The following is a 20,566-nucleotide window of genomic DNA, read 5'->3' as shown; positions in this document are numbered from 1 at the left end:
ATTTTCATTAGTGCTCTCACAGACACTATCCTTGTCATGCACCCGGGGTCTTGTTCTACCAACTCTTTGACATAGAAGTTGAAAATGTGCTCAGTGAAAATACCAACTGGACACAAAATTTCACATAATAGCCAAAAAGCTGAAACAAACTAAATTTACATCAACAGATTAATAGATAAATACAATATGGTATATTTGTATAATGAAATGTTATTTGGTAATAAAAAGGAATGAAACATTGATATATGTTACAACTTAGATAAACCTTAAAAACATTATGCCAAGTTAAGGAGACAAAAGATAATATCTTTTATGATTCTGTTGAATGAAACTTTTACTTAGTTGATAGTCTTCTATCAACTAAAGAGATAGATGCTGATATATACCTATATAGAAACACACGACATGGGGACACATTTGTAGACATCTATCCAGATAGAGAACTATCCAAACTTCTGCCACCTGTAGCCTAAATACTTACATCTAAATGTTTCATAGTTTCTTCATTAAGTGATGTAGAGGATGGATGAAGAAGCTCACTGATGATGGTATCTGCTCCCTTACAGAACAACATTATCCGATCTTCAGGTGTTCGCACTAAAAGTGAGTAAATTAAGCAAAGTAACTATATAAATCTACTGTTAAAAGAACTTGTCAGGGTCTTTGGAGAGATGGCAGCATGGTGTTCCCCATGATACTTGTTTCTGTTACCTTTGGAGGCTGTAATGGTTAATATTGTCAATTTTATTAAATTGAGAAGTGACATTCTTTAGAGTGCTCTCTGTGATGGCATTTGCAGAGACAATTAGATCATGAAGGCTTCGAACTAATGAACCGATTAATCCCTTGATAGATTCATAGTATAATGACTCTAGTGGGAAGTTGGGAAAGGTAGGAGGAAGGACCTAGTTAGAGGAAGTAGGTTATTGGTTATATATCCCTTGGGGGTAATACCTTGCCCTAGCCTCTTCCTGTAGCCCTTTTCTTTGTTTTTTGACTGCTAGGATATGAACTACTCTGCTATATAATGCTCTTCCCAAGATAATGGAATGATATCTCTGAAACTGTAAATAGTTAAAATGTTTCCTTCCTTTAAATTGTTTCTGTCAGGTATTCTGGTCACAGTAATGTAAAAGCAATTAATATAGAGATCAAGAACTCAATGAGTAATTATGTGGTAAGGGCTGGTGAGAATGACGAAGGAACTTATGAAACCAGTTCTTCCATGAGTTTAATATTCCTTGCGGAAGACTCCATGATACAGAATCACAGTTGCTTTTTTCTTCTTTTTCCTCCTCTTTCTCCTTCCCTCCTCCTCCTCCTCTTCCTCCTCCTCACCTTTCCCCTCCTTCAGTACTGGGATCTACTTGCAGGGCCTCATATTTACTAAACAGCATTCTATCACTTGAACCATGTCCTAACCTTTCTTGCTTTGCTTGTTTTTTGTTTAGGATCTCATATTGTTGCCTAGGGATGGCTTCCTGAGTAATTAGGATTACAAGTTATTAAGTAGCTAGAATACTGTATTATTTAGGGAACAAAATAAGTAAAAATGTTTGTACATGTTCTGTAAAGGTGTAACTTTTTTGGGTGGGTATAGGGGTTTGAACCCAGGGTTTTTTTTTTTTTTGCATGTTTTTCTTTTGTCCTTTTTATTATTTTAAAATAACTTATTTTTAATTGTACATTTATGGGGTTCAGTGTGACATTTTCATACATGAATACAATGCATAATGATCAGATCAGGTTAAGTAATGTGTCCATTAGCCTAGAGGTACATTCTTTTTGTATGTTGGAAACATTTAAAGTCTTTTCTTTTCTTTTTTTTTATTGTAAATATACTATACAGAGGGTTACAGTTACATGAGTGAGGTAATGAGTACACTTCCTCTTGAACATTGTTACCCCCTCCATTGTTTTCCCCCTACCATCCCTTCCCTCCCTACCTTCCCCGAGGTTCTTTTTTTTTTTTATTGTGATTAAGGGATTACATAATTTCCGGAATTTCACAATATTGTGGAATAATGATGCTCATTTAAAGTCACAAGTTCATTCTAACTTTCCTGGAGCAAATTGTCTATCACAGTCTATAACATATAATGGTGTTCACATGCTATACACCATACATGTGATCAGCAGCATGGGGATATTTAGTAGTGGTTCGACCAGATGAGTGGGAGTTCTTTGTTTCTTAAGTCCTGTTAGTTTTGTCGTATCACCTAATGAACCCAGGTTTTTTTTTTTTTTTTTTTTTTTTTGTCGGTCGTGGGGCTTGAACTCTGGGCCTGGGCGCTGTCCCTCAGCTCTTCAGCTCAAGGCGAGCGCTCTACCACTTGAGCTACAGCGCCACTTCCGGTTTTCTGGTGGTTTATTGGAGATAGGAGTCTCGCGGTCTTTCCTGCCCGGGCTGGCTTTGAACCACGATCCTCAGATCTCAGCCTCCTGAGTAGCTAGGATTACAGGCGTGAGCCACCAGCGCCCGGCTGAACCCAGGTTTTTGTATATGCTAAGCATATACCCTACTACTGAATTACATCCTTAGACATAATTGTGCATTCCAGTATTAGAGTTTGAACTCAGAGTCTGGGTGCTGTCCCTGAGCTTTTATGCTCAAGGCTAGTGCTCTACTGCTTGAGACACTTCTGGCTTTTGGTAGCTTTTTATTGGAGATGAGTCTCACAGTTTTCTTGCTTGGGTGGCTTTGAACAGCAATCCTGAGATATCAGCTACTCCTGAGTAGCTAGGATTACAGGCATGAGCCACTAGCACCTGGCCACAACTCCCCCTGCCCCCGCCCCAATATTTTGATACATGGTTGATTGAATCCATGAACCTGTAAATAAGGAGAACAGACTGTCAGACTATTTTATTTGCTCCCATCTCTTACTCCATACTGAGGCTTTATAAATTTAGTTCCTGACCTCATCTTGGTTTTGAGGGTGTTGATAAGCCATTACCTCATAACATCAGAGAAGAGACTTGGTATATGGCAGCAAGCCCTGATATGTATGTGGGAGAAAATTAAAGATGAGAGAGGAAGTGGGACTGGCTACATTTGTATTTGAGGCATAGTGTCTCTAAGAAGGTATGTGAGTGGGAAAAAGCGTCTGTGAGTAAAGAGAAAGTTAATGTTCAGGAGTGTGTAAAGGCCAGAAGGCCAGAAGGCTGACTGGGAGGGGCACCCACCAATTACAGACATCCTCTTGCGCACATTGCTGAAGTCCAAAATAGCCAGCAGCTGGTAAACTTTGGTTTCTCCCATTTCGACCATGGTGATTGTCTCAGATGTGCGGGAACGGAACACAAAGCCAAAGTTTCTGGCAGCAGTGACCAAGGCACCTTCATCTGGTGACTGAGCCTGGTACACCAGCATACCTGACAGGAGAGAAGAGGGCAACTAGAGCTCACAGAGATGAGAAGCTGAAGTCCACCCAGAAATGACACCATCTTTCAAGTGGGCTACATAAAGATGGACCCAGAAGAAGATATCCTCCTTCAAAATGTCCTCACAAGTCTGGCCCTAAAAGGTCAGGTTGCATAGAACATGTCAGTCTTTTTTTCATTTCCAATCTTTTCAACTTATTTCACACACCTGAGTCACTATGACTGTGCTAAATGGTACCATGCAATGGGTACATACAAAACAAAAGCAGTTACTTTTCAATGTCAGTGGGTAAAGATGGCCCAGAGAGTCAGGTGCCAGTAGTTCATGCTTGTAATCCTAGCTACTCTGGAGGCTGAGATGTAAGGATTGTGGTTTGAAGCCAGACTGGGCAGGCAAGTTAGTGAGACTCTTATCTCCAATTAACTAGAAAAAAGCCAGAGGTAGAGCTGTGGCACACACACACACACACACACACACACACACACACACACACACACACACACACACACACACACACACACACACACACACACACACACACACACACACACAGATGACACAGAGAGCTTGCTAAAAATGTAGATTCTTTGGGCCTTACTCAAACTTAGTGAATCCAGAATCACAAAGTCTGCAAGCATACATAGGAAATTGAATTTTTAACAAATCTCTTGGGTGATTCTCATACATATGTGGCATAAGGTACTTCTGCATATGATCAACCACACTTTGGTAAAATATTATACATACTTATCTGTCTCCATATTATACTCAACTCTCTCTCTCTCTCTCTCTCTCTCTCTCTCTCTCTCTCTCTCTCTCTCTCTCACACACACACACACACACACACACACACACACACAAGTGTTATCACCTTTAACTCATCCTAGGAAACTAAATGACTTTCATCTGCTATTACTCAAAAATTCAACATTTTCTGGAACTCCTATGTTAAGAAATTATCATAACCAGAGGCATATTTCAGATTATTTCTCTTCTGAAGATTAATTTGATTTTTAAAAATTAGGCATTATTAAAATCTTATACTTGTGAATAGGCAGGTGAATATATTTTTACATCAGACATAAATAAGATGGATCTACTTGACAATTGAGACCACTTTCTTGTGTATAAATAAAAACAAGGACAGATATGCTTCAAACAATGGTAGCTTCTTGGGAGGGCAGAGCCAGAGGAACATGTGATGGTATGGGAGCTCACAGGTCCAGGAAACATGAGATTTAGGTTTTTATCTCTGCCTTTCTTTACTATCGTGTTTTAGACAAGTAACTTAATCACTTTTTAGCTTCTGTTCCATTCTCTAATACTAGGATCATTTTTCCTGTCCTCTATCTCAGAGGGCTGTTGTGAAGATTGTAGAAGATAATATAAATGGAACCAATTTGTAAAACTGTGAAATGATACCTATAAATGGAACCAATTTGTAAAACTGTGAAGTGATACACAAATATATGGCATTGAAGGTAATGTTATGAGCACTGACTTAAAGTGACACTGGATGTCTCTTGCCTGTAATCCTAGCTACTCAGGAGGCTGAGATTAGTATAAGTTTGAGGTCAGACCGGAAAAAAAGTTTATGAGATCCCATGTCCAATAAAAAGCTGGTACAGTGGTGTACATTGGTTATCCCAACTATACCAGCAGCATAAATAGGAGGATTGTGGTTATGCTAGTCCAAGCAAAAGCCAAGAATCTATTAAAAAAAATAATGAACACAAAGGGTTGTAGATGTAGCTTAAGTGGTAAAGTAACTGCTTTTCAATATAAGGCTCTGAGTTCAAACTCTAATACTGCCAGGAAAAAAGTTTTAAAAAAATGTTTTGTTTTTTAGTACTAAGGTTTGAACTCAGAGCTTCACTTCACCTGGCCTTTTTGTTGAAGTGGCTCTACCATTTGAGCCACACCTCTACTTCTAGCATTTGCTGGTAAATTCATTATTTTAAAGTTCGGATAAATTGCTGGATGATTTTTATCACACCTGATTACTAAGAAAACTAAGAAGTGTGAGGATACCTTCAAATTGTTTAACAAGAGGATGACTCAAGAAGTTATTTTCTACTTGAATGCCTTTATGCTTGCTGCCTATCAATTAATTCTCAGAAGGACAGTGCTCCTATTGCAAGGGTTTTTCTCCCTTAGATTAAGCCATTGCAATAATATAAAATCATCCCCACCTCCAAATAGCCTAGACCTTGGGATAATTCTCAGCCCATCACAAGGGTTCTTCCTCACCTTCCACTTTCTCTTCTGATATCACAGTGTGACATAACGAAAGGGTGAGGAAAAACAGGTGCACCCAGTGATCTCCACTTTTTACTGCTTCCACCAAAGTCTTGTCATAAAATGAAAATTTAGGGTCTGCGAATTCATTGTAGGAGAAATCAACCTTGTCTTCCTGGAACATATAAGGCAGAACAAAGTTCTTAGTAATAGGTGAACTTTTTGTAGAAAGTCAACTTGGGGCATTTCTGGAATATGATGAGAACTCTAAGGAGGATGAGAAGAGAAAAAGCAATATAAATGGCAAAGACACTGCTAATTTCTAAGATACCTGCAGCTATGACAGGACAGTCCATTCATTTTTTTTTGCCAGAAAAGATCCTTCCTACATGAAACAATCTCTCCATGGTTTGGAAGAACCTTCTTGCCTCCTTTTCACCTCAGCTAGTCTGGATGATTAATGGTAATCCTGAAATTCTACTCTTCCATATCTAGAGTCCTATCTGATAATTAAACCTGAATATTTGAGAGTAACTATTTCTTATTAGGAAGTAGTGGCTAGGTAAACTTGTTTATGACTGTTTACTACCTGATTTTGGGAGTTGATAAGGAAATACATACCAGACATGGTGGCATTTGTTGGTTGGCACTATATCCCCCAGAGAAAAAGGTGTGTGTGTGGGGGGGGGTAGAGCTAGATAGGAATATTGCAATGCCACATGACATTATGCTCAAATACATGCTTGTCTGTAGACTTAATTGTGCTTGACTTGTCAGCATACCTGATTCTTCCTGACTCTAACTCTCATAGTTACTGTCTTGCTTATGTTCCTATTTGAATTCTTGCCTCAGACTGTGAACTTAAAATTCATTTGCCTTACCATAACCTTGGCTCCTACATACATTGACTGTCATTTTAGGCTGCTTGTGGCTACCATGAGTGAATACTGGACTGAGATTTTCTTATACCAACCCTAGAGTATGATGCTATTAACAAATGTATTCAGCCTATACGAGAATACTTGCTCATGCTATAATCCTAGAAACTCAGAAGGCTGAGATCTGAGGATCATAGTTGTAAGCCAGCCAAGGCAAGAAAGTCCTTGAGACTTCCAAAATGCTGGAAATATAGTTGTGGCTTAAGTGGTAGAGTGCTAGCCTTGGGTAAAAAAACTTAGGGAGAGGACCCAGGTCCTGGGTTCAATCCCTAGGACCAGTATAAACACACAAAGAATTCTCAAACAGGGTGATGGTGGCTCATACCTATAATCCTAGCTATTCAGGAGGCTGAAATCTGATCATTGCAGTGAGACTTTTATCTCTAATAAATACTTGACAAAGCTAGAAGTAGGGCTGTGGGCTCAAGTGATAGAGCACTAGCCTTGAGCACAAAGAAGCTCAAGGACTGTGCTCAGGCCCTGAGTTTAAGCCCTAGGACTACCAAAAATTTTTTTCAAGGATCTTTCTCTAGTTCTTCATTGTTCCTCTACTTAGGCTGAGTCCTAGTATTCAAGTGTAAACATAATTGTCCTTCTTGGTGCTGTGTTGGGAAAAGGGGAATTTTAGTGAGCTATGCTGTTTTTTTCTAACTCTCATCTAGATGTAGTGTTGTTAGAAGAATTATGGTTCACTAGGGGGAGATTAAACTCTAATCCATAAACAAAAGATGAGGTCCAGCACTGGCAAAAATAGTAGAAGAGAGTGAACAGGAAGAAAAATTTGTAGTTGTCTAGACAATGACTGTTGAGTATGTCACAAATCTTGAAGTTAAACAGAGGAAAAAGATTGACAGACTGGATTACATAAATGTAAATTTTCTACACAGAAAGAAATCATCATCACTATTTTTGGTACCCATCTTAGGGCTTAAACTCAAGACCTATTCACTGTCCCAGAGCTTTTCTTGCTGAAGGCTAGAGCTCCACCACTTGAGTCATAGCTTCACTTCCAGATTTTTGCTAGTTAACTGGAGACAACAGTCTCATAGACTTTCTTGCTAGGGTTGGCTTTGAACCATGATCTTCAGATCTCAGCCTCCTGAGTAGCTAAGATTATAGGCATGAGCCACTGGTATCTGGCTCACAGAAAGAAATTAATTTAAAAAACTGACAAATGGAAAAATAATTGTAATGTGTGAGACAAAGAAAGATTATTAGTATCACATTGTACAAAGTGTTTCATTGTGATATTTACAACATGAATATAATTTACTTTGATTAAATTCACTCTATTATTACGCTTTTGGAACTGCCATCCCTATTCCCTGTTCCTTTTAAACAGCTTTTGGTGAGTTTCACTGTGTTATTTTCATGCACACACACATACATAATGTACTTTTATAATGCTCACCCCCATTATCATCTCCTTATCCTTCCCACCCACTTGTTCCCCCAAATCAGTCACCTCTCACAACCATTTCATATTATTAAGTTTATTAGGTCTATATTTTGCATATGAGTGAAAACATGTGGTACTCATCTTTCTGAGTTTGGCTTTTCTTAATATGGTGATCTTCGATTTCATCCATTTTCCTGAAAAGTGACATAATTCTTTATAGCTGAATAATACTCCATTGTGTATATGTATCAAATTATCTTTATCCAATCATTGGATGGACAAAGAAATCATTTTTCCAATCATTGGTTAGATCAAGAATAGCACAGATTATTTTATAAAGAAAATTAAGCCATTATATGTCATGGTGCATGCCTGAATTCCCAGCACTTAGAAGCTGAGGTAGGAGGCTCATGAGTTTGAGGCCAGCTTGGAGAGAGGAGGAGAGAGGGAAGGAAAGAGACAGAGATATAGAAGCTATTCTAATATAATCTATTTACATAATGTTTTCTGATGCCTCAGTTAAGTTAAAATAATTCTTTTGAGCTCAGTCTCTCTCAGTTCCTACATGATTTCTAGCAGGCTTTACCCACTCACCTCACAGACTGGCATACTCTGTCCATTTCTGTCATGGCAGTAACCTATTAGTAAGAAAATATAGCAAAGAGTTAGCAGGGAGTGTTTTTTTTTTGTTTTACTGTTTTTTAAGTGTAAAATCTAAGCACTAATTACATACACAATGTGCAACTGTTACCTCTGTATATCCCCTTTGCCCTCCCCTCCCCTTCCCACTCACTCTTCTCTAGTTCTGTCCTCCCTAGTCCCATCCCCGGTCCTCATCTTGCAGCTATTCCATTTAGTTCCTCCTTTCTATTTGGTAGTACTGAGATTTGAACTCTGCCACTTGAGCCATATACCCCAAGACATTTTTTTTTCAATTATGTTGGATAGGACCTGGGACTGTGATCCTCCGACCTATGTCTTCTAAATAGTTGCATCACTATGTTCAATACAATCTCACTATGCCCCAGGCTGTCTTCAAACTTCAGTGTTCCCAATCTGCCTCCCAAGTAGCTGGGATTACAGGAATAAACCTAGATTACCACTATAATGTGCAATACTTTGTTTTTTTTTTAAATTTTGTTTTGTTTTTGTGGTGCTGGGGATCAAACCCACAGCCTCATACATGATAGGCAAGTGCTATACCACTGAGCTACATCCCCCCCCCAATGCTTTTAAAGTTCTCCAAATGAAACTTCCTATTCTTTACTATCCCCAACTCCTAGAGATCTGTATTCTACTTTGTGTCTCTATGGATTTTCTTATTCTAGATATTTCATATAACTAGCACTTTTGTCTTTTATTGCCTTTCCTATTTCACTTAATATAATACGTTAAAGTTTCATACATGTTGTAGCATTTATTAAACTTCCTCACTTTTTTGTGGCACTGAAGTTTGAATTTAGGGTCTCATAGTTGCTAAACAAGAGTTCTACCATGTGAGCCATGCCCCTAGTTCCAAACATTTTATAGCCAAATCATATTTATTGTGTTATGTACCACTTTAAAAAACTCATTCATTTGTTCAACTTCTCTGGCTATAAAAGAAATGCAAATCAAAACAACATTAAGACTCCACCTCACTCCAGTTAGAATGGCTATAATCAAGAAATCTAATAACAACAGATGCTGGAGGGGATGTGGCCAAAGAGGAATGCTACTACACTGTTGGTGGAGTATAAACTTGTTCAACCACTCTGGAAAGCAGTATGGAGGTTCCTCAAAAGATTACACATAGAGCGCTCCTATGACCCAGCAATCCCACTTCTGGGCATAATGATCACAAAAAGGCCACACTAAAGCTACCAGCACAAGTATGTTAATCACAGCTAAGATATGGATCCAACCCAGATGCCCTCAGTAGATGAATGGATCAAGAAAATGTGATATATGGAATTCTATGCTTCCATCACAAAAATGACACTGCCCCATTTGTTAGGAAATGGAAAGACTTGGAAAAAATCATTATTAAGTGAAGTAGGCCAGACCCAAAGAAATATAGGTCCCATGGTTTCCGTCATTTGCAATAATTAGTATACATCTAGGATAATTTTATCAGATGATCAGAAAAGCTCAAAAGCTAGGTACAAATGACCATATAAGATGATGCTAAGTGAAATGAACCCCAAGATTTGGACACAGAGGTCTTTCTTTGTTGTTGTTGTTTTTAATGTACTAAGTGATTTTTTTTCTTTTGTAGGTTCTTCACCCACTATGTTATATCCTCTGTTGCACTGTACTTGATTTTGGTACCCTGCATCTTGTATATTCATTTATCTAATTTGGGGAGGGGAAGGGGAATAACAAAACGCTGAAACAAGGACACAGGATGACCCATTGCAACAATGATACTCGTAAGATACTGTATTGGAAATGAACTTTACAACTTTGGGGGGTGGCAGGGAGGACTGAGGGAGTGGGGAGGGAAGAGATAGTGGGAGAACAACAAAGGAGGGGTTAACAATGTTCGACAAGAAAAGTACATATTACCTTACTCTGTACAGCATCTTTACAATAAAATAAAATTTAAAAAAATTCATTCATTGATGGACATATGGGCTATTTCCATCTTTGGGCAATGGTAAGTAATGCTACAAGGTACATTTGCAGTATTTGAGTTCCTGTTTCTATTTTGGGAGGATACCTAGGAATAGTTATTCAAAGGAGGGTTTTTTTTGTTTGTTTGTTTTTTGTTTTTTGGGTCCGGTCATGGGGCCTGAACTCTGGGCCTGGGCGCTGTCCCTCAGCTCTTCAGCTCAAGGCTAGCGCTCTACCACTTGAGCCACAGTGCCACTTCTGGCTTTTTTCTTTTTGCTTATGTGTTGCTGAGGAATCGAACCCAGGGCCTCAGGCATGCAAGGCAAGCGCTCTACCACTGAGCTACCTTCCCAGCCCCTCAAAGGAGAGTTTTTAAGGATGCTTATGTCTGAGCTGGATGCCAGTGGCTCATACCTAAAATCCTAGCTACTCAGGAGGCTGAGATCTGAGGACCACAGTTTGAGGCCAACTCAGACAGGAAAGTCCATGAGACACATCTCCAATTAACCACACATAAAAAAGCCAGAAGTGGAGCTGTGGCTCAAGTGGTAGAGCACTAGTTTTAAATACAAAAGCTCAGGGACAGGGCCTAGTCTGAGTTCAAGCTCCAGGATTGGCACAAGAAAAAAGAAAGAAAAGGAAAGGAAGGAAGTAAGAAAAGAAAGAAAGCATGAAAGAAAGAAAGAAAAGAAAAGAAAAGAAGGAAAAGAAGAAAAGAAAGAAAAGAAAAGAAAAAAAGAGAAAGCAAGCAATCAAGCCAGCTTACCTTTTACTAGCCACCAGTGGCTCATTTCTATAATCCTAGTTACTAAGAAGAGGTCTGAGTATTTGAGATGTGAGTATCAAGATTCAATGCCAGCCCATGCAGATAAATCTGAGAGATGCCTATTTCCAACTAACTAATAAAAAGCTGGGCGTGGAGGTATGGTTCAAGTGGTAGAGTGCCAGCATTTAGTGAAATAGCTAAGCAAGAATGTAAAGCACTAAGCTCAAGCCACAGTTCTGACACACATACACACACAAAAAGAAAGCTTATTTCTTCTGATTCTTCATCTTCCATATCAGCTAATCTTCTTGTCCCTAGTGATTCCTTTTCTTAGGCCAGTAATAAGGTCATTTTCTTGGGCCCTAGCAAATTTACCTTATTGTGAGGACAGAAGTTATTCATTAGTGGATCTATGAAAAACTTCCAATTCCAGGACACTTGCCAATTAGGAAAGTTACCTAAAAGAGTTCTGGAGTGTTTAGGATTCCTTTGTTATTTAATTTTTGTTGCTGGTTTGTTTTTGTGGTTCAGCATTTTTTTTCTATACATATATATATGTTGATTAAATCTGCCCCCTCTTTAAACCCACCCCCTTTAAAAACAATTTAATGGTTTCATTTTTTTCTATTTATATGTATGAAGTTCTTTGATCACATCCTTTTCTTCTGCCTTCCTCCACTCCTCGATTTCGATTAACATGATCATTCCAATTTATCTATTTTTCTGCAAATGATTTAATTTCATTCTCCTTTATGTTTTTTGTTGTTGTTGTTGTTGTTTTTAGATAGGATCTTACTGTGTAGCCCAAGCTGGTCACCCCTGCAATGTAGCCCAAACTGGCTCTGAAATAATGACTCTCCTTCCTTACCATCCAAGTGCTTGGATTACAGATATGTAACCCCATGTCAGGCTTTTTCTAGAATTCTTCAACAGTGTTTAGTACAGATTTCTGCAAAAGTCCAGAAAGAACTTACCTAGTATACTGGTCAGGTTTTACAGTGAACCAATGACTCAGAATCCTCAATAAAATCTATTCATGCTAAAATAAGCCTTCAGTTTATACATGCAAAATTTTATTGGGCACGATAATAGAAAACATTGGTGGCGGGGGGGGGGGGGTTAGGGGGAGGGGAGAGGAAGGAGGAGGGGGAAGATGGGAAGGGATGAGAAGGGGAAACAAAGGAGGAGGCAACAATGCTTGATAAGAAATGTACTCATTACCTTGCCCATGTAATTTTTAACCCCTCTGTATGGTATTTTCATAATAATAATAATAAAGTAAAAAAAGAAAACATTAGCGTACTCTAGTTTTTGTCCCAGCTTAAAACGTTAAATTATTTTTGCTTCTGTCTTTTGAGACAAGGTCTTGCTATAGATGATTCTACTGTCATCACTTCCCAAGCACTGGAATTACATCTGGACACCATTGTGCTCAGCTTACATTTTTCAGTTTTTTAAAATTGAGGTATGATTCATATTTCATATAATTAACTGTTTTTAAGTGTACAATTTGAGGGTATTCAGTGAATTTACAGTGTTGAGCTGCTACTGCTTCTCTCTATTTGTATCACTTAGAACATCCCCTGTTCCTCTGCTAGCTTGTATATCAGGCATGAATATTCACAGAGGACTTTAACTCTGTCTCAAAAACAATACTATACTTGGGACCTAAGACAAAATGAGGGATTGAGCCTAAGAGATACTGATCAAGCTTTGATTGCCCTGTGAAGGCTTCTTTTAATGCTATCTATTGCTCTACTGCAGAAACAGATTAGCAGCTTCAGTATTGTGCTGTTCCATCTGACTTACATTTTATTTATGCTTAAATTTCTTCTTCTTCTTCTTCTTCTTCTTCTTCTTCTTCTTCTTCTTCTTCTTCTTCTTCTTCTTCTTCTTCTTCTTCTTCTTCTTCTTCTTCTTCTTCCTTCTCCTCCTCCTCCTCCTCCTCCTCCTTCTCCTCCTCCTCCTCCTCCTTCTCCTCCTCCTCCTCCTCCTCCTCCTCCTCCTCCTCCTCCTCCTCCTCCTCCTCCTCCTCCTTCTCTTCCTCCTCCTCTTCTTGCTCCTTCCTCTCACTCTCCTTCTCCTCCTTTTCTTCTTCCTCCTCCTCCTCCTCCTCCTCCTTCCTCTCCTCCCTCCTCCCTTTTCCTCCCTCCTCCTTCTCCTTCGTCTTTTGTGTATGTGTGTGCTGGTCCTAGGGTTTGAACTCAGGGTATAGGCACTGTCGCTGATCTTTTATGTTTAAGACTAGCATTCTACCACTTGAGCTCCATTTCTGGCTTTTTTGTTGCTAATTATAGATAAAAATCTCATGGACTTTCCTGAGCTGGATTTGACTTGTGATCCTCAGATCTCAACCTCTTGAGTAGCTAGGATTACAGGCATGAGGCGCCAGCACCTGGCTAATTTTAATTTTTAATTAACAAATAATATATATATGGGCACAATGGTGCTTTCAGATATATGTATATTTTAAAATAATTACATTTTAAATATTACAATTAATTACTATATATATCACTTCACATACCTTTTATTTTGTAGTAGGAACATTTTAGCAATTTTGAAATATACAATATATTGTTATCTATGGTCACCATGCTCTGTATGTAATAGGTAGCAAACTGTATTCTTGCTACACTGAAAATTTCTACCCTTATAGCAATATCCATCTGATTTAATAAGATAATGACCTGAGTGTATTTATTTGTCCTCAAACATGGGGAACTCCTTGAGGACAAAATGTATGTTAATTGCTTAGTTATTAAAAGGCTTATAAGATTATAAAGTAAATGTAAATTTCAGAGGCTTATAGTTTACTTTATTAGTTTACTCTTGAAAGCAATCCATGGATAGAATTTCTTTAGGACTCAGGGAATACAAGAAGACATGCATACCGTAGCGTTTCCCATTGATAGAACACTTGCTGAAAATCATGATGTTCTGAGTCAGGGTCCCTGTTTTGTCAGAGAACACATATTGGACTTGGCCAAGCCCATCATTAAGGGTGGTAGTACGAGCCTGTGCTGGGGTGTTCTTTGGTGCATAAAACATCTTCCGGTCCCAGTTGATATAATAACTGTTGCCTAGTCTTATTATTTCAATACTAAGGATAAAGCAAGAAAAGAAGGGTCCTGGTCAGAGCAGGACAATCAAAAACAATATCTCAGTTACCTTTTCTTTGGTGTTGGTCCTCAGACTTCAACTCAGGGCCTGGGTATTGTACTTGAGTTTTTATACTCAAGGATAGCACTCTACCACTAGAGCCACAGCTCCACTTCATGGGCTTTACTGCTTGGGCTGGCTTTGATTGTGATCCTCAGAGCTCAGCCTCCTGAGTAGCTAAGATTACAGTGGCACCAGGCTTCAGTTTCCTTCTTACAGATTCTGATGAAAAATGACTTAAATGGAAAGCACTCAACTTCTCTACTCCCCACAGCCATATCTGAGAACTGTCCTTGCTACAGATCCTGCTAAACCATCTCCCTTCCCCTTTCCCTTGAACAAATGCATTGGGGATCTTGAAAAGGAGCCTAAGACTAAGACCATGTCTGATGCTGATACCCATGATGAACATAGATGTGGCTGAAAACTTGAAACTCCTCAGTCAAAATAACATTGTTCACCCACTCCACCTCTAGCTCACCCCACTTCCATATGCTCCCTTCACTCATTCTACCTAATATTTAAAGAGCCATAGTTGTAAAAGGGGATGCTACATTTCCCCTTCAGCCTGGCTAAAGACTTGGTTGCCCTCCCAAGGCTTCACTCCTGAATAAAGCATTTTGGTCTGTTACTTGCTCTTTCCTTATTCTGATACCCTTATAACTCAGTTTCCTTACAGGTTCCATGTAGGTAAGGACAGCAATTGAAAATCAGAGCATCTTCCCTGGGAATGTAAGCTTCCTGAACAATCTTGACAGACCCAGAAGCTAGCTCATCAAATCTCCAACCTTGACCATTAACTCAAGGCTTTTATACCACCTGGACCCACATAGACCTGATTAACTTACCTGAGATATTCCCTCCTTCCACTCTTTGTTTGTTCTTTAAAAAATGTGTTTAGGAAAAGTCATAATCTTGCTGGGTGTTGGTGGCTCACACTTGTAATACTAGCCACTTAGGAGGCTGAGATATGAGGATTGCAGTTTGAAGCCAGTCCAGGTAGAAAAGTCCCCATAAGACTCTTATCTCCAATTAATCACTCAAAACTGGGAAGTAGAGTTGTGGCTTAAAGTGGCAGAGTGCTAGCCCTGAGTAAAAGAGCTTAGGGACAGCTCAAATCCCACAACCAACAAAAAAGTCACTCTTAATTTCTAGAGTAACAGTTAATAGAATAATAGTAAAAGTTGACTTGTAAGCAGTTATGTTGGCCTAATTAAAGGTTTATCATCATTGTCCCATGGGGGAGACATTTGTCATACCCAACTTTCTTTGTTTCAGGAAGAAGAAAGAAGGTATAAAATGGAAATAGCTTTATGGGGTGAACCTCTGATAAATTTCAGATAGTGCCAATCTACCTGTGGTGTGTCTCCTCCCCTAGCAGCTTCCTTTTTATATGATTTTCCCCAGTGCCTTTTCCACACTCCTTCTCTGCAGCAAATAGAATGCATCATAGATTCTTATTTTGCATCATAGATTCTTTATAGCCAACAAGTATTTCATACTTCAGTGAAGACTTTTTAACTGTATTGTTTTTGTCTTTTGATTTTGGTACTTGGGATCCAAACTAGGATGTTGCATTTGCTAGGCAAGTGCTTTGCTATTGAGCTACATCCCAGACCTTTAGTGAAGATTTTTAAGGGACCTCTTTCCTGTCATTGTTCATATACTTAGTGTGTATTATTCTGGTTTTGGTTTTTGTTTTGCTGATCCTAGGGCTTGAACTTTGGGCCTGGGCACTGTCCCTGAGCTTCTTTTTGCTCAAGACTAGTAGTGCTCTACCACTTGAGTCTATAATCCTAGCTATTCAGGAGGCTGAAATCTGAGGATCATGGTTCAAAGCCAGACTACTCTGTAAAACTCTTATCTCCAACTAACTACCAGAAAAAGCCAGAAGTGGAGAGCTGTGGCTTAAGTGTAGAGTGCTAACCTTGAGCACGCCCACGGACAACATCCAGGCCTTGAATTCAAGCCCCAGACCCACAAAACAACAACAACAATAACCAGTGTGTTAGGAAGATAAAAGGGGCCAAGGAAATATTTCTCTTTGGTGACTTAAGAAACAGTATTTACTATAAGCCCAACTTTACCTATTTCAAATTTTGTCCAAGGTACTTGTGAAAAGTGGGAGGAAACACACTTACTAAAGAGTCCAACTTTTAGGAGCTAAACTTAGGCCATAAAAACATCTACTTAGAATTTACCAGCTTATTTCTTTAGAAAAACTCATTTTGAGTTTTGATTGACACACAGATGAATGTTTAGAACCAATCCATCTCATTGCCAAGAAGAGACTTAAGTAGCACCAAATTTGTCTTTTTTCTAATTATATGCTATAATTATGTACACTATATGCTCTTTAAATCTTTACTTTATGCAGGCTTGGTGCATAAAACACTCTAAAAAATATCTAGAGCTAGGTACCAATGGCTCATGCCTGTAATTCTTGCTACTCAGAAGGCAAAGATCTGAGGATCATGGTTCAAAGCCAGCCCAGGCAGGAAAGTCCAATGAGACTCTTATCTTCAATTGACCACCAGAAAACTGTAAGTGGTATTGTGGCTCAATGGTAAAGCACTAGTCTTGAGCAAAAGAGCTCAGGCACAGGCCTTGAGTTCAAGCCACGTGATTGACAAAAAACAAACAAAAAAATCCACACAGACTCTATCATAGAATTCTGGACATAGAAAGTATTTATGCAATCCCTCTCTCATTCTCTTTGTCTATGTATCTATGTATCTATGAAACTATCTATGAATCTATCTATCTATCTATCTATCTATCTATCTATCTATCTATCTATCTATCTATCTATCTATCTATCTATCTGGTGTGTGTGTGTGTGTGTGTGTGTGTGTGTGTGTGTGTGTGTGTGTGTGTGTGTGTGTGTGTGTGTGTGTGTGTGTGTGTGTGTGTGTGTGTGTGTGTGTGTGTGTGTGTGTGTGTGTGTGTACATCCCTGAAGGTCCTGGGACTTGAACTCAGAGCCTGGATATTATCTTTGAGCTTTTTTTTTGCTTTTTTTGTTAGCAGTATACCAATTGAGCCACAGCTTGACTTCCAGCATTTTTGGCAGTTAATTGGAGTGAAGTATCTCAAGGACTTTCCTGCCTAGGTTGACTTTGAAATGTGATCCTCAGATCTCAGCCTCTGAATAGCTAGGGTTACAGTGTAAGCCATGGGCACCCAGCTCTACATATTTCTTAGAGTGTTTTGTACATCAAGCCTGTGGAAAGTAAAGATTTAAAATGCATATAGTATAACTTTCTAAAAGTTCATACTCAAGGAAAGGGTGGCATTGTCCAAAAAAATATTCATTACCTGACTTATGAAATGGTAATCCCTCTGTACAACATGTTAGCAATAACAATAAAGTTATATTTTTTAAGTTCATACTTTACTTGGGAAATTAAATAGAAAATATGAAATCATGCTTCCCCCCTAATAATCCAATATGGTCAAAGAAACTTACCTGACATAGAGGGAAATGGGTACCATGGTGTTGAGAACAATGAAGTATGACCAAAAAATGAGTGTGGCAGACAGAAATGATGAAGAGACATAATCGTCCCATGGTAAAAAAATCTGGAAGTAGTAGCCTTTGTTGTATTGCCAAATGCCATGCCCAATTGCTAGGATACAACACATGGCACTTAACAACAGGAAGATCTAAGTAAAAAACACAAACAAAAATTTAATTGAATGAACATTATGGTTCTACCATTTGGAGTCTTGCCTGTCAACAAGTTTCTCTCTCCTTGGAGGACACAGAGGTCATATAATTCAGAGATCTTGAACAGAGTATACAGAACAGAAGCAAAAGTCCAGCAGGAGCTTTTAAGGGAGTTTTTAAGGAGTTTTTTTATAAGAGCTTTTAAGGAGTTTTAAGGGAAATAAGAGTAACTAAAATATTTGAAGTACTAAATGTTGGTCTTTACTTATATTATTTAATACTTATAATAATACTCCTTTTGTCTATTTAAAATTTATTTATTATTTTTTTCTCAGTCACAGGGCTTGAATGCAGGGTTTCAATGTTCATTTCTTAGCCAAAGAATCTGCTATTTTTCCAAATGAAGTTTCATAAAACAGCTATTTGTTAAGCTTTGCTACTTCAAGCAGGATGAAACTTAGAGCAAAACCCAAGTGATTTTTCCTATTTCCCTTGCAGCATAATTTGAAAATCATCAAGTTATTTTTTTATTCTATTTTTTACCAGTCCTGGGGCTTGAACTCTGGGCCTGGACACTGTCCCTGAGCTTCTTTGGCTCAAGGTCAGTGCTTTACCACTTGAGCCACAGTGCTACTTCCAACTTTTTCTGAGTAGTTTACTGGAGATAAGAGTCTCATGGACTTTCTTGCCTGGGCTGGCTTTGAGATCCTCAGATCTCAGTCTCCTGAGTAGCTAGGATTACAGATGTGAGCCACCAGCATCTGGCTGAAAATCATCAGTTTTAACAGTCCTCTATTAGTCCACATATGTTTTTTTAAGAGGTCATGAGCAAAACTGATTATGAGACTATAATGATATGTCTAAAGTGCTAAAAAAGAGTCCTTGATCTATTATGGCACCACTAATTAAAGTATAATATGTTATTTAAAAAGTATTTTCACCCCTCACAGAAGAGATGTCACTTAGATTCCCTTGTAAACTGAGTCTGTTATTTTCTGCTTCAAATCTTAGTCTGTGAGGTCCTAAAACTTGACATTTTTCAAAAAAACAAATTCCAAGTTGAAAATACCAGCTATTAATAAGAAAGATGTCTATTTGTAAAGAAACAAAGAGAAGTGGTCTTTAACTTACCCAGATGACAAGAACATTCAAGAGATGGTCTATATGTGTCCTTTTAAAGGTAGACTTTCCACTATTCTGCATTAATTTGGTGTCTGGCCCTAAGTAGAACAGGGAGACATCAGATCTTAGAATATCTAAGTATACTTAAAAGCCCTGAAATTGGATTGAAGTGCATCTTTATATGATCACTTATCTTTTAACTACTTTTGTAGTTCCAGGGGATAAAGCCAGTAACTCAGAAAGGAATATTCATTCATTTCTAAGGTTAAGCCCAACCATCCTGAACGAATGAAGTCCATTAATGCTGACTTCTCTCTTTGGTACTTCGGCCTTCATTTTCAAAGACGAGTTAAGTCAGAATTAACAACACAAATTTCTTTCTCATCACTTGGTTTATTTAGCTTAGGGAAGGAATTTATTGACAAAGAGATTTCTGCTTCCTTCTGAGGAAATCCACCGCTAAACAAGGCTATTTTTAAAGTTTCTAGATAGAAATGGCAGAATAAAAGAGGCAATGCCAATGATTTCTCCTAAATGGAAGCTGGTTGGCTGAGACATCCCTGGGGCTAAGGGATAGACATACCATGTTTCTACATGACAGTAAGTAAGAAGGCTCTAATGGCCATTGGGACTGGAGTTGCAACTACTAACTGGAGATATAGCTGTAGACAAAGAATAGAAGAGCCTAAATAAACTGTAAGTGACAATTTCTCTGCATTTTTATCATCTGTTGTTCTGCCATACACTCTAATGAAGGAATTTCACGAATAGTACACATGGCAGGGGCTGGAACTTCCCAGGATATGTGGACAATCACTGAATACACAGTGTTTTTCTTTAGTCTGAAACATTCTTTGAAGGATCTGAAATAATAAGAAGCCTGGAAACTACAAGGGCCACAACTTTTAGGGTCCTTAGAAAGACTTACTGTTTTCTACCCCAGGTTTTAAGAAGGTGAAGACCACTGTAAAATTTGAGCCCATTAAGCAGGAAGAACAGCTCAAGTCTACACTAAGTAGCTCAGGATGCTCTCGGCAATACTAGTTCTACTCAATGTGGGGCTTCCCAAAGCTGCCCTCTACTATGTAGCTACCACATTCTCAAGAGTCAAGGAAAGCTTGTGTAAGTTGCACCTCACTGTGTAAGTTGGAACCTCACTGTTACTGCTTTGGTTAAAAAAATCCTTAGGGTGAAAAATTAGTGGCCACTGTGTGTGTAGAAGATGCTAAGTTATGGTGAAGAAAATAAGTCTACTTTACATCTTTTGAGTTCGAGAACTAGGCAGTTTAGAA

The 20,566-nt window shown here is 38.6% G+C and overlaps 1 protein-coding gene and 1 long non-coding RNA gene across 3 annotated transcripts in view; one reads left to right on the top strand and one right to left on the bottom strand.

The window, feature by feature from the left end:
• Positions 1–10,390, top strand: part of LOC138818509 (uncharacterized) — a 30,581-nt gene extending 20,191 nt beyond the window's left edge. The window contains exons 3-5 of one of the 2 annotated variants that reach the window (XR_011369156.1): positions 499–603; positions 5,997–6,086; positions 10,218–10,390. This is a non-coding gene — a long non-coding RNA (uncharacterized lncRNA). The remainder of the gene's footprint in view (positions 1–498; positions 604–5,996; positions 6,087–10,217) is intronic. The other variant, XR_011369155.1, reaches the window with a different exon arrangement.
• The window catches only part of LOC138818499 (phospholipid-transporting ATPase FetA-like), a 67,523-nt gene that overhangs the window by 14,674 nt on the left and 32,283 nt on the right, over positions 1–20,566 (bottom strand). The window contains exons 11-17 of the mRNA XM_070009426.1: positions 19,284–19,372; positions 17,952–18,148; positions 14,216–14,424; positions 8,555–8,598; positions 5,636–5,798; positions 3,187–3,375; positions 482–597 (exon numbers count right to left, since the gene is read on the bottom strand). Coding sequence (XP_069865527.1) covers positions 482–597; positions 3,187–3,375; positions 5,636–5,798; positions 8,555–8,598; positions 14,216–14,424; positions 17,952–18,148; positions 19,284–19,372 — 1,007 coding nt within the window. The remainder of the gene's footprint in view (positions 1–481; positions 598–3,186; positions 3,376–5,635; positions 5,799–8,554; positions 8,599–14,215; positions 14,425–17,951; positions 18,149–19,283; positions 19,373–20,566) is intronic.

Source organism: Dipodomys merriami, unplaced genomic scaffold (assembly GCF_024711535.1).
Source record: "Dipodomys merriami isolate MVZ:Mamm:240054 unplaced genomic scaffold, mDipMer1.0.p SCAF_11, whole genome shotgun sequence".
NCBI lineage: Eukaryota > Metazoa > Chordata > Mammalia > Rodentia > Heteromyidae > Dipodomys > Dipodomys merriami.
This window is presented reverse-complemented; position numbering and strand designations above follow the sequence as displayed.